Here is a 13764-nt window from a genome sequence, read left to right on the forward strand (position 1 = left end):
CCTCTCATCGGTTCAGATTTAGTGCTGCAGCACAAGTCTTAATGGCATGTTGCTCCGCAACGCAAAACTTTTCTGAGCCAATTTTTATTATGAACGTGCTCATGATTCAGACCCTCTGGTCCAAGTTGCCCTTGGGTGTTGCTTCAAGAGCTGTGTCAACATCCTCATCGCACTTCACCCCACTGTCTCTTTGTTGGCACCTGGCCCCAAAAACTGATGCAGCTATGATGGTTTGCTTTGGTTTGCTGCTCATGGTGCTTAGAGACTCTCGGCACTGTGGTGTGTTTGGGCCTGGATCCTCTTCTGTCTCACCAGTTGCTGTTCTGTGCACTGGCACTGCGTGTTGGCACTGTGTGCCACATGCTCCCCTAGGCACCCCATCGTGGTCTTGTGTATTCTTAGACCAGTTTCATTTTTGCTGACCTTGCCACTTCAGCAAACTCCATTTGCAGTCCATTTGCATTGGTCATTGCCAGAAAGAAAACACATACACTAAATGTATCACTGCATCCTGCGCCTTTGAAGTTAATATTTTTAGCTACAGTTATCACTCAACACAACTGTTCTAAAAAAAATTCTTTTAACATACTATAAATTGCAGCCCATTGAGATAATCCTCAATTTCTCTATCGCAACATGCACTGTACCAAAATGTCTCAAAACCACCACTTTCATACCTAGGTTCAAGAAAACAAACACTAGTAGCTTAAATGACTACAGACCGGTAGCACTTACATTAAATGAGATGAGGTGTTTTGAGAGGCTGGCCCTAGCACACCTTAACGCAGCACTCCCACCCTGCCTTGATCAACACCAATTTATATATAGTCAACAGATCAACAGAGGACCCCATTAACACTGCACTTTACCGTTGCACTGCACTTTACTCACCTGGATCAACCAGGCTCATATGCAGGAATTCTGTCTGGAGACTTCGGTTCTGCATTTAATGCAATTATCCTCAGCAGACTAGTGGACAAACTATTCAAACTAAGAATTGCTGGGACCATGAATGGACAGATCAAGGACTTCTTAACAGACCACCCCCAGACTGTCAGGCAGGCCAACTACTCTCCAGTCCTGACTCTTGGCACTGGAGTTCCCCAGGGGTGCACGCTATCTCCGGTCCTGTACACACTTTACACTTTTGAAAGACCAGCAACCTACAACAGGAACAACATCATTTAAGTTCACAGATGATACAACAGTGGTGAGACTGATCCAAGATGATGATGAGTCCACAATCTGACAGTTTGATACTCTAAAAATAGCTTGGTGCTGAACATGAAACAACTAATAGTGGCCTTCAGTAGGAGGTGCGTGGAGCATATATCAAAGGAGTGGTGGTTGACAGGGCAAAGGAATTCAGGTTCCTGGGCACATACATCTCCCGGTACCACTCAGACCTCAAACAACATCACCCTCATAAAGAAGATACAGCAGCAGCTCTATTTCCTGATGTCACAAAGGAAAGTCAACCTCTCTCTGGTGCTGCTGTTGTCTTTCTACACATTCTCCACAGGAAGATTCCTCAGCCATGGTATCCTGGCGTGGTTTGTGAGTTGCTCCAAGGTTGAGGGGAAGGCACTACAGAGTTGTGAATGCAGTACAAAACATCAGCAACACACAACTTCTCCTCCCCTGAAGACATCCACAGGTCCTGGTGCGTAGACTGTGCCAACAACAGAATAAAGACTCCTCACACCTGGGGGAATCACCACTTCCCCCTTCTGCCATTTGGAAGGTAGTACAGGTGCTTGAAGACCCGCACTTCAAGATTCCTGAACAGCTTCCAACTCTGGGCCATATTATGGAACTGAACAACAATCTCAATCTTTTTGTTCTTCTTCTCGCTTCAGCTTTTCCCTTCAGGGGTCGCCACAGTGAATCAACCTTCTCTATCTAACCCTATTCTCTGTATCCTTCTCTCTCACACCAATTACTTTCATATCCTCTCTCACTACGTCCATAAATATTCTCTTTGGTCTTCCTTGAGATCTCCTGCCTGGCAGCTCCATGAACAGCAATCTCAATAAACTCTGTTAATAGACAAATAATAATGACATGATGTATGTGTATGTCATACTACGGGAGTAGCACAAACAATTCTGTTGAAACAGGAATGTTTCAGTTACAATAAAAGCATTTTGATTCTGATTCTGTTTCTAGATTTTCAGTTCAGGTCTTCTGAAGAACAAAGTTTCACCAGTCATCACAATTTGATTTTCAGCACTGGGATCTCCCATAGTTCAAGCTTAATAGATCAATTGGAAATCAAGTTGGCTTTGCAGACTAGACCAACTCTTTATTGACCTACATAGCATTCCTCCCTGGTTGTTACTAAACACTCACGTTTGTGTGCATATGTGATAGAAACTGAAATTTGCCAGGCAGTCCGGAAATAAAAAATTTAGCACCAGAGTCTATTCACTCCAAAGGGGATCACTTGATTAGGTATCCAGGATTCAGGTATTTCCATCAGCCTTGATCTGATATTGGGGTACTGCAACACACACACACGCACACATACACACACACACACACACACACACACACACACACACACACACACAAGCGCGCGCGCTCATACATACACATATCCATTTGCAGTTAGGAGCTCTGTACTTTACAGTAACGTTATGCATATTTATCGATACATCTTTCTTGCTTCACTAAATGTCACTGGAAAATATATCTACATTCAATATGTATACCTTCAATGAGTCTTCTTCAATCATTACCCTTTCCCCTTCCTCTGTCAGTTCCATAGAACAATATCTCCAAAAAACTTTCTGATACCATAATGACTTTGAACCGTCTGAGGCACTTTACTGAGCCCTATATTAATTCTATTCACACTAACTTTCACCTTGCCTTGATGGGTTGACAGAGAAAGGCTGACTTTGTAACAGGTACTCCAGACCTTGATCTGACTGAGCAGTCTCTCTCCCACACACACAGACACATAAACGTACACTGCAATCCCACTATACTACCTCTAAAACAACAGCAATGAATGACTGTTACATCACCTTTGGTTTCATGTCCCCACACAAAACCTGAGCCAGTTAGTTAGCTTATTTTTTTGGTCTGGCTCTCAGGTCCGTTTATCTCTATTTTATTATATCTTTAGAAATAAAACACATTTCCAAATGGAGTTTAAAGTAATGGCATTTGTGCTGCAAGTCTTGGTAAGTTAGGTGAAACATTTAACGTCTGTCAAAAGTGAAAATATATATTTTGTGAGACCTGATCAGAGCAGATATTGTCAATATAGTTTTTATAGAATAAAAAAGGAAGTAATGCGAGTGTCACAATGACTTTTTACATTAAAGTATTGTGTCTGCAGCTGGCAAAAAACAAGCAGTAAGATTTTTGCTGCATGACTCTTTATAAAACAAGAGAAACTTCAAATTGCCCCATACACTTCTAGGTGAGACCAAGAAAGGAGAAAATTGAAAGACAAATGTTTTTAAATCACCCCTACAACATGATAAATAATTTGTATAACTGACTACAACTATTCTAAGTTCCTTTATAGCAGTGTTTTGTTTACATGTGTCACAATGATATATTTGTTTGACTCAAAATTACCAAGCTGTTTTGGCAGCACCTAAACTGTTTCAAATATGTGTTCTTTTTCTATTTCTATTCTATTTCTATAAACTCTATCTTTAACTGATGAAATCTCCCTTTCTTTATCTTCATTTAGATTCTCATATTGCATAGAGATGTATTCAGCCTATTCAAGGGCATGTCATTATTTGTTCATTTTCCTATATATATATATATATATATGTATATATATATATATAGATATAGATAGATAGATAGATAGATAGATAGATAGATAGATAGATAGATAGATAGATAGATAGATAGATAGATAGATAGATAGATAGATAGATAGATATTAACCTGTTTTCTTATTCTATATTACATGGAAACCTGCAAGGTTATGCTCCCCAGAGTACATCTCTGCATTATTCATGTTTCTCCAAGCACTCACATAGTGTGGCCAGAATGTTTTAAATAGTTCTGTATTTTGAGAAATTATTAAATAGAGATGACAAACTCTTTCAGAACAGTCATTGTGTATACCTGTAAGAAAGTTTAAACCTTTAAATTTTATTAAAGGACTAGCTAATAAAAGTAAATCCACTTCACAAAATTGCCATAAAGGTTCTAATGAAGATTACTCTGGAAATGTACATAAACAAGAAAAGCCTTTAAAGACTTCTGTTATTGCCCCCTTTCCAATTACCAGCTTATTTTAGATATTAAATGGGCAGGCGCCCTAGTGAGATGACTCAAAGCATTGTTTGCATTTTGTCCACTTTAAGTGAGCACTGATTTGAACAGACATGCCTTGCACTCTTTTAACATTTTTGTTGACAGGAGTTTGGATGAGAGGAGTTGGAAGGAGAATAAAACATCTCTCTCTTTATCCGGAAATAAAAAATGTACACTACTACAGATGTTTGTGGGATTGTAAGCCTTATGTTTCTCAGTTATGTCACAAAAACATTTCATGACGGGGATATATTATTTCACTGTCTGAATAACACTGATGCGACGTAACATATATACTACTGCACTACGGGGAAGCTGTGGCTCAGCCGGTAGAGTGGGCATCTCTCCAACAAGAAGGCTGGTGTTTCAATTTCTGACTACCCACATCTGCATGCCAGAGTGTCCTTTGGCAAGAAACTGAAACCCCAGTTGCTATAGATGGTCTGGTTGATGTTCTGGTTTCATGACAGCTCTGCCATCATTAGTGTGTGAGTGTATATGTGTGTAAATGTTTGAGCATAATCCAGTGTAAAGTGCTTTGAAATCACAAGAGGTTGAAAGTACTAGATAAGTGGGGACCATTTACAACAGCTTTAATATATTAGACCCAAAAATAGCACTCACAATTCAGTACACTTCATTGCATCTGTACAATGTAATGTAATTTGCAAGACAATGCATGACAACAGGTCTGCTGTGAATCTCACTGTTTTTGAAGCAACTCATTTTAGAAATTGGTGACTTAAAATAATAACAATAACAATAAAACAATAAAAATAATGTATCTCCCCTCTAATTTGTTGGCTAGAGCTATGTAACATGCATGTCGTCCGAGTAATACATCGTGAAAATGATACATTGTGTTTATTGCTGCACACAAAACGGGGCTTATATTGTGAACTGGACCTATTGCGTTTGTTTATTGTGGCACATCAATGACACAATAGGCTTTATAGTGCCTGATGGTCAATGGGGGAAATAAATGTTACCCTATGACCAAATATGACGCTGCAGATGTCTATTGGGGGGATGGCTGGGTAACAAAAGCGTATTTAATAGTTGAGTGTAACTATTTTACAACAAAATAAATACATTTTCCTATATTAGGACAATTTTTTGATTCATTTTGTTTCATTTTTTTAACATTATTTCATCACATAAAATACCCAGTTTTCAAGGACAAGGATAAGTTCATATTCATACATATTTACAAGTGATCTTGGAAAGCTAAATTGCAATGCAAACAATGACTGGATCACACTCTTTGAAAATGTGTGTCCTGATTGTAGTGGTGTCTCCATGTCAAATTTAAGTTTAACTGCACTTTTGGGTATCAGATAACTGATCAAATATTTCTGAGAGTGTTTCATAGCTGTCATTTTAGAAATGTACCGATCAACTCTCTTTGTACTTCAAAATAATGTACTGTATCTGAGGAGGCAGCTAGGGAGAGAATTTCACGACAGCATTAAAGGAAAAGTCATTGCTGAATCAAATTCTTCCATGGAATGTTTGATTAAAATCCACTGAGTATGACCTGTGATTGGAGTTCCAAAACATTTTAATCAGCGCAAGCGTTTGTAAACGCAGCTGCTCAATCCATTATTAGAGTAAGGCGTGCCTTTGGAGCGCTGGATACCTCTTACTAAGCACCTAGCCTACTCTGATGCCCCCTACAGGATATAAAGTGCACATCTAAAGCAACTTCAAGATACAATACTTCAGTTTTCACATACAACTGAACTACAGGCGCACAGAATTCAAGTAGCCTTTTTGCCAGGCTTAACCTTAATGAATAGGAGTTACAGAAGTATGAGTTGGAAACATAGGGAAACCCAAATCATATCCGCCTCCCCCAGGAGAGTTGCACAAGAGACTGTCCAAACACATGTTATTGATTTGAAGTTTCACTTTTTTGTCTTTTACTTTAAAGATTCATTTTATAAAAAAAAGACCTGCAGTGATGAGCACGAAAGTGCATGTTTGAGGGGTTAACTTCTGGAATGTTTGTCCCAGGATGTGATTGTGCCACTGTATAACGCACTCTAGAACTTAGAGAACCCCTTTCCAATCCACTGGGTCTTCCTATGAGTGCCCTGCGATATAGAGAAACTCCAAAACGATAAGACGTACAAGATGACGACTTTTCGTATTTAGAAACATCAGCTCAACTCTCTCTCAACCACATTTCTTAGTCTTAATAAAATTTTCACAGTGTAATACATACTGACAGTTTATTAATAGCTGAAACACAACGAGATTCTATTTTACACAGAAACAATAGATGGTCTTGTAAGATCCCAAACACAAGAACTTAAGAGTCCACAGCCTTGATAAAAATTCCACTTTGGGGATTTGATGCGGTGCAGTAACTGTAAAACACATTAAATTTCATATTCCCTTTAAGTTTGTGGTAGGTCCAGTGACTTTTAGATTTGCTTCGATATTAGAGCAGACCCTAAAAAATATCAGTATTATTTGATATTAGAGCACAACCTTAAAACTAGTAGAGATTATCGTATGGGGTGCACGTCACCTTCTGGTTTGTCTGATTAACAAAGGATGTTAATCATTGGGAGAGGGGGTGTGAGCTGCATATCGATACCTGGCGGGCGAGCACTTCTGTGTATACGCGTGAGAGCAAACAATCCCGCTCATCACGTAATCATCCCCCCTAAGAAAAACGCACTCTTTTTCAGTTTGCCAATATTATTATATCCCCTTTTTAGGTCTGGCACAGCTTAATCTCTCAACTGAATAATGACAGGGTTTCACTTGTTACTTCGTTGAATGAGAGAAAAGCCACATTCGAAGAGCGAGAGGAGACGAGTCTATGCGAACGGCAGAGCGACTCTCCGAGCATAGATTAGCTCGTGTTTGCTCGGCGTACACCCGGGACTCTGGTGGATTGTACAGGGTGTTTGCCGAAAAGGAACTCGGGCTGCCTTTGCGAGTCTTTGGAAAAGATCCCGTATAAAATGTTGGGGGTCGGATCTAGTCAATCGGACTGTACACTTTAAGCTTGGCGGAAGCTCCGAAAGAAGATGCAGGTGAATACAGTTTATTTGCATTTTGTCCGCGTATATGCGGAAACGTAATGCAACTTTAACGCGCGCTCTCGCTTTCCTCAGTAATTTCGTTCACAGTATGAATGACGCCAAAGCGATAACATTGGGTAAAAGCTTGGTCTCTTTGTTCTATGTCAGCCGTGGTTTATGTTTCTACTTATTTCACCCTTGTTTAGAAGTGTCCATTCGTTGAGGTTTTGCTTTAGTTACAAAGTCGGAAATCGATTGAAATGAATGGACGCTAAAAAAATACTTCCCATCCCTTATCAAGCAGCTGTTCAGAGGCTGCAGTTGTAACTACATCTGCCGTGCAGATACGTGGGGCGGGCATTAGGCATGCTGAAAGCACACAAGAGAAACAGATAAGAAGTCTAATGAGGTCCGGTTGATTATGTAGTTCAGTATGTCATATAGGGACTAATGACTAATCGAGGAAAAGGACGTCCTGGGGAAATCCAGTCGCAGCGTTCTGCACACAACAGAAACCTTTGGAATTGCTGAGAAACTGCATTTGTTATACCTAATACTGATAATCTCTCATAGTCCCAGTGGTCACCTGTGATGATAGTACAGTTACACGTGATGATAACACGCCTCAAAAAGTAATTTTAAACATTTTAATTTATTTTGAGGAAGAGTGAGTAACGGAGAGTGGCCGTCAGACAAGCACACAAACGCGCACATGGAGGGAGGGCAGGAGTCATTAAGACTAGCAGATAGTGAGAGAGGGCGCGCGGGCGCGCGCGCACAATGGGTGGGAGGTCTACTGGTGCACAGTGAGTCAGTATAGCGACTTACATTATAAGTCACAAGGCTTTTCCCTCATAGGTTGGGTATTTGTAACCAAGCCCCCCGATCTTATACCCAAAGATGAGCTTGTCACTACTTCAAGGAAGTCTGGTATCCGCGCCTTTATGACCCTGCTCGGTCAGACGGATTCACGTTCAGTGTCCGAATGCAGTATCGATTCTTAACCCGTTCACACCTCCGTGCGTCTCTTTCCCCTCCACAGCCAAGGATTACCTACCAACCAGTTTCGGATTGACGGAGTAGATACGCCGGGGGCGCTGCTATCGTTTCTTCACGCACCCTTGTGCTTTCGCCTCTCTGGAGAGAATATGGCACGACTCGAAAGATTGCAGCCGGCTAAGAAGGGGAACAGGAGCTGAATGACAAGATGCTTGTGACCTGAACACACACACTGCAGCCCTCAACTTCCCTCAATTGACAGCTCGGCTTTACTGTTTCCTATTCAAATAAGGAAAATATACTCTGAGCTCTTAAAGCCTTTTTTTTTACCTTTTATGCGGTGACGAAACAAGGATGCATTCTGGATTACTCTTTGTCCTGCTCATGGGAATCCTCTTGGTGGCCAACGCTGTCAAAAACGGCAAGTGTGATAACCAACATGAGTAATCCCGTTATGATCTGCACGCTAAACTACCATGGCAAAATCTTTTCTTCTTCTTTGTCTGTTGAGATGAGCCTTTTGCCACCTTCTCTGACTTCTGGCAAAGTCGGAGGGCCTTGCCTACCCGCTTTCACCCCTCGTTCTTACAGCAAGTTGATGTTGGTTGATAATGCCTGATAGCACATATGAAGACTGAACAATAAAGTATTGTTATCATGTTACTATTATTATTACAACTATTAATTATTAGTATTTCTACAATCACTATCTTCGTGACTTATTATAAAAGGTATTTTTGACGTGTAAGAGTTATTATAACTGACAATTCAAAGTGCTTCATTTTCTGTTTTCTGTGTTGTTGACCTCTACTGGATTTTTTTTGTCATACATTTTCTTCGCTATACTGAGCGTCTCAGTCCACTGAACATGCTAAGCTTCTAAAATTGTATTTTAGATTTGACCTCGAAACTGCTTTTAACCACTACTTTTATTCCTGTAATGTAACTTTCATTTATTATTATTATCATTATTTTTATCATAATTATTATCATCATATGTTGCTGCTATTTTTAGTTACTGAAAACCGACTGTTTGAAGCGGCTGTTGTCTGCTCTTCAATCAGACACGTAGTGTTATTGTACAATAAAGTAGCGAACAGATACACAATAAATAGGTATTTGCAAATTCGTAAATCACATGTTGTACGGCAGTAACTTAGCATCGGTAATGAGATCGTTCTGTGGTTTCACTTCTCTATCTTCGAAAGATGTAATTTCGTGTCCTTGTTTTGTTGTGACTCAGTAATGTGTTTTTAAATTATTATTTTATTATCGGCTTCACACTTTATATTCAAAAGTATTTAATATGGATGGATGGATGGATGGATGGATGGATGGATGGATGGATGGATGGATGGATGGATAGATAGATAGATAGATAGATAGATAGATAGATAGATAGATAGATAGATAGATAGATAGATAGATAGATAGATAGATAGATAGATGTGCAAGCACATTCTGTATGTGTTGTAATCTAACTCGCTCAATCTCTTTATAGATAAATGTGGAGGCAACATCAGAATATCAAGTGCCAACTACCTCACCTCGCCCGGTTACCCAATGTCTTACCCACCCTCACAGAGATGCATCTGGGTGATAACAGCACCGGGTCCCCACCAGCGGATCCTCATCAACTTCAATCCGCATTTTGATCTGGAAGACCGAGAGTGCAAGTATGAATAGTCGTAATGAACTTTAACCAACTGTGGGAGAGGGAGAGAAAGAGAGACAGGGACAGAGGACAAAAGACAGAAAGTGTGGGCCTTAAGAAACCTTTTTTTAAGAGTTTTTTTTTTTTTTTTCTTTCGGGGCCCCAACCCAAAAACCTAGTCGCAACATTTGATCCAATCACTCACATACATTTTGTGAAATCAAAGCATCAATTTGTCCGTGATAACAGAGGTTTTGAGAAGACTCATTCAATCGTACATTTACACAAACAAACGCCTCAATAGCCGAAGGTTACTTAGGATATAAAATTAGTATGTTCCTCTGCGTTTGCCATCTCTCTCCATCTCTTGAAAATATTGTACATGAGACTACGCCATCTAGTGTCTGACTGAAATAATGTCAAGAGGATAGAGGGAGCGCTTAACACCACGCTCCTGGTGGAGGGAGCGCTTAACCCCACGCTCCTGGTTTTGGAATGTGTCAGATTCTCGTCTCTGTACTAAGAAGGATAGGACTTGTTATTGATTTGAGTCAAGATATTATGACAGACAACATGCTAGGAGATCTGTGGGGCAGCAACCTTCCCAAAGATCCTTTACCATGATAAGCAGTGATGGTGTGATAAAGAGGTCTCAAAAGTAAGGTGGACTTTTGTGATCTCAAACAACGTATGAGCTGCAAATTGTCACTTCCAACAAAAAGCTAGAAAATGACCTTCCATGAGATATTTGGTTTTAAGCAAATGAAACTGGAGACAGACAGCAACATGATGCGCTGAAGTCTTTGTGGTTGCCCCGAGGTGAATGAGGCAGACTGCCTTGCTAATTGTGTGTGCGCGTGCGTGTGTGTTTGTGTCGTTGTCTTAGCCCTGTTCTGCCTTAGCTGTTTGTTTATGCTGCAGGGCCCGGGAGAGTACAGGGCTTTTCTGGATCCTGTAACTGTATTCCCTCCTCATTCAAACTTGAACATTACTCTCCCTTTGATGCTTGCTGTATTGTCCCTGTATCAGTTTCCAGGGTTTGTTTTTCAATCACAGATTTGAATCATCCCTTAACCTATTTTTTACTGCTGTCAGAGATTTATGACAGGCTTGCTTTTACAGGTTGAATGCAGCTTGTAGCTTTTTTTGGGACTATTTTCACCACTGTCACAGCTAATAAATCTTTAAAGTATTATCAGCAAGAGAGAGCAAGGTAATGACAGGCAGAGGAAGATGTTTGCTAATCATATTAGTCAGGAATGAATTTTGTGTGCAACAAAAATTATTTGGTCTCTGAAAGTTATTTTTCTAGATCGTATAGAAGTTTTTTTTTAATCATATAGTGAAGGATTCTGTGCTGGACTGAAAGATTGGCAATTAAGTGTCAGTTCTTTGCTTTAATTTTTTACTGTTAATAATTACGTTTGTGCCATGCAAACATCAGTAAGACTAATATTGAGGTTAGACGGTTATGCATCACATGTCATGAGATAACGAAACAAATCAAGCAGCCGGCTGCAAAACTGAAAACAGGTCTCCAATTGATATAAACCTAATAGGTCTCACATTTGAAAGCAGGGCTATCCTGACCTCCAGTTTGTCGTCTTCTGCTTTAAATCAGCTGTTCTTTTTCAATGTATTCAGAGAAGTGGGTTTCACTTTGTATTTATTTGTGCTTCATATTTAAAATTTTACATATTAAAATTTTACATAAATTTTAATATTATTTCAATCTACTATTTCCTTTTTGATTCCTGCACATCATAGACACATAGTAACACTTATTTACAATTTGCAATAACATTCAAGTCACAAACATGACATGTCCTAAATAATTTTATTTCTAAAACCATTTAGTTGTTTTACATCTATTGACAGTAACTGAGTGTGCTTCCTGTTGGTCTTATATGACTGGTGTAACTCTACTCACCTAATCAAACCTTCCATAATGGAAAGTGATAAGAACATGAATGGCTTTCTTATCTGATGGAGTGGCAGAGCGAATAGAAGAGGAGGGGACAGGGGTTTCAATGCATACTCTACTGCGCTGCTTTGCAATCTAATTAGTGAGCAAATGGAACACACATGAACCACATGTTCATCTAACATGGTTTTTATCTACAAACTAAACAAGAAGCATTCAAAGTAGTGCTTGTAAAAAGAAAGACAGAACTTGTTTCACAAAAGTGCAGGCTGAAATGCAATTTATTCAGTTGTACGATAATCTTAAGAGTTTCAAGTTTTAAACTAACTCTAAACAAAACTTGATGTATCACGAAGTACCTTCCCTGACCAAAAGACAGCAGGCAGAACTAGAGGTTGCAGAGATGAAGATGTTGAGGTTCTCTTTGGGGGTGACCAGGATGAATAGGATCAGGAATGAGTCTATCAGAGGAACAGCACATGTTAGATGTTTTGGAGAGAAGTTCAGAGAAGCCAGACTGAGATGGTTCGGACATGTACAGAGGAGGGATAGAGAATATATTGGTAGACGGATGCTGGAATTGGAGCTGCCAGGCAAGAGGTCTTGAGGAAGACCAAAGAAAAGATTTATGGACATACTGAGAGAGGATATGACGGTAGCTGGTGTGAGAGAGGAGGATACGGAGAATAGGGTTAGATGGAGAAAGTTGATTCACTGTGGCGACCCCTGAAGGGAAAGGCCGAAAGGAGAAGAAGAAGATCACAAAGTACCTTCCGTCGAAACTAAGAGCCGTTTTCTTCATTTTTCTTTCTGAAGAGACGGAAAAACATTTTCTCTTGCTATGATATACTCTTGACAACATTATGAATCATTGACATCATCATGTTTGCTGACCAAACTAAAAGCATTTTTTCCTTGTCACACATTGTGTTTTTTATTAGCCAACAAGTTCAGGGTGTTTTTTTTGGCTAGAGAATGTTAGTGACACAGACATTGCCTCTCTTATTCTATAAAAGTTTTATCTATTCATCTATTCATTTTGAAGCTGGCTCTCTTGACCTTCTGTGTTGTTGGGGGGTAATTAGATGGCAAAGATATTTGAGGAATGTCTTCCCTAGCAGACTTTTATGTGAGTAGTAGTGGGAAAGTCAATGAAAGCCGCCCGTCCACTACGGTTCAAAAGTCTGCAAGAGCCCCTGCCTTAAGGTGCCTGTAATTCAATGCTTGCAAAAGCACTCCTTTCCTCTCTTTAATTGTAGTCCTCTCCTTTTTGTCCCATCCACCTGGATTTCCCGCTGAGCTTCCCCCATGGAACTGGGAAGGCCTGCTGGGAAGGCAAACAGTCACTGCTGTGGACCCTATACAATAGACACACAACTTCTCTCAGCATTCCTCATCAAGTTTACACTCCAGGGAGACAAGCAGGAGGTTTGGAAGCAGAGGGGCAGGGTTTTAGCAAACCCTGGATCTTCATTTGGTTCTTTCTTTGTTTTTTATATGCCCATAGATCCCACCAAAGAGCTATTCTGTTTCTAGGAAGTGAGAGCAGCAGACAGAGGGTTTTGGTAAAAAGACCCCTGGTGACTTTTTCCAAACCCACTGTTTTCCCTCTACCTGAAAAGCATGTTCGAATTGCACAAAAAGAGCAGGGGAAATTCACTGTGTGGTTGTGAGGAGCAACGTTTTCAGTGTAAATCATCTGCTACCTAACCCTTCAATCCTGTCTCTCTTCGACAGGGCAACCATCAGGATGAGAGGGCTGTTTGACCATGTATCAGGTGTTGTCATGGAGGAAAATAAATAACCCAGAAGTGCTGAAATAAATCTTTTCTCAATTATTTTTGTTTTACATCATG

At 40.0% G+C, this 13764-nt stretch overlaps 1 protein-coding gene across 7 annotated transcripts in view; it reads left to right on the forward strand.

Annotated features, from left to right (window-relative positions):
• The first annotated feature begins 6941 nt into the window (after positions 1-6941).
• The window catches only part of nrp1a (neuropilin 1a), a 47821-nt gene continuing 40998 nt past the window's right edge, over positions 6942-13764 (forward strand). For 2 of the 7 annotated variants that reach the window (XM_086151577.1, XM_086151578.1), the window contains exons 1-2: positions 8177-8751; positions 9832-10006. In XM_086151577.1, the coding sequence (XP_086007703.1) occupies positions 8685-8751; positions 9832-10006 (242 nt within the window). In that variant the 5' untranslated portion in view covers positions 8177-8684. Of the gene's footprint in view, positions 7344-8176; positions 8752-9831; positions 10007-13764 lie in introns of those variants that run through there. The other 5 variants (XM_086151575.1, XM_086151580.1, XM_086151576.1 and 2 more) reach the window with 4 other exon arrangements.

Source organism: Fistularia commersonii, chromosome 8, assembly GCF_037954325.1.
Source record: "Fistularia commersonii isolate RoL2024-O1a breed Wild chromosome 8, RoL_Fcom_v1.0, whole genome shotgun sequence".
NCBI classification, from domain to species: Eukaryota; Metazoa; Chordata; class Actinopteri; order Syngnathiformes; family Fistulariidae; genus Fistularia; species Fistularia commersonii.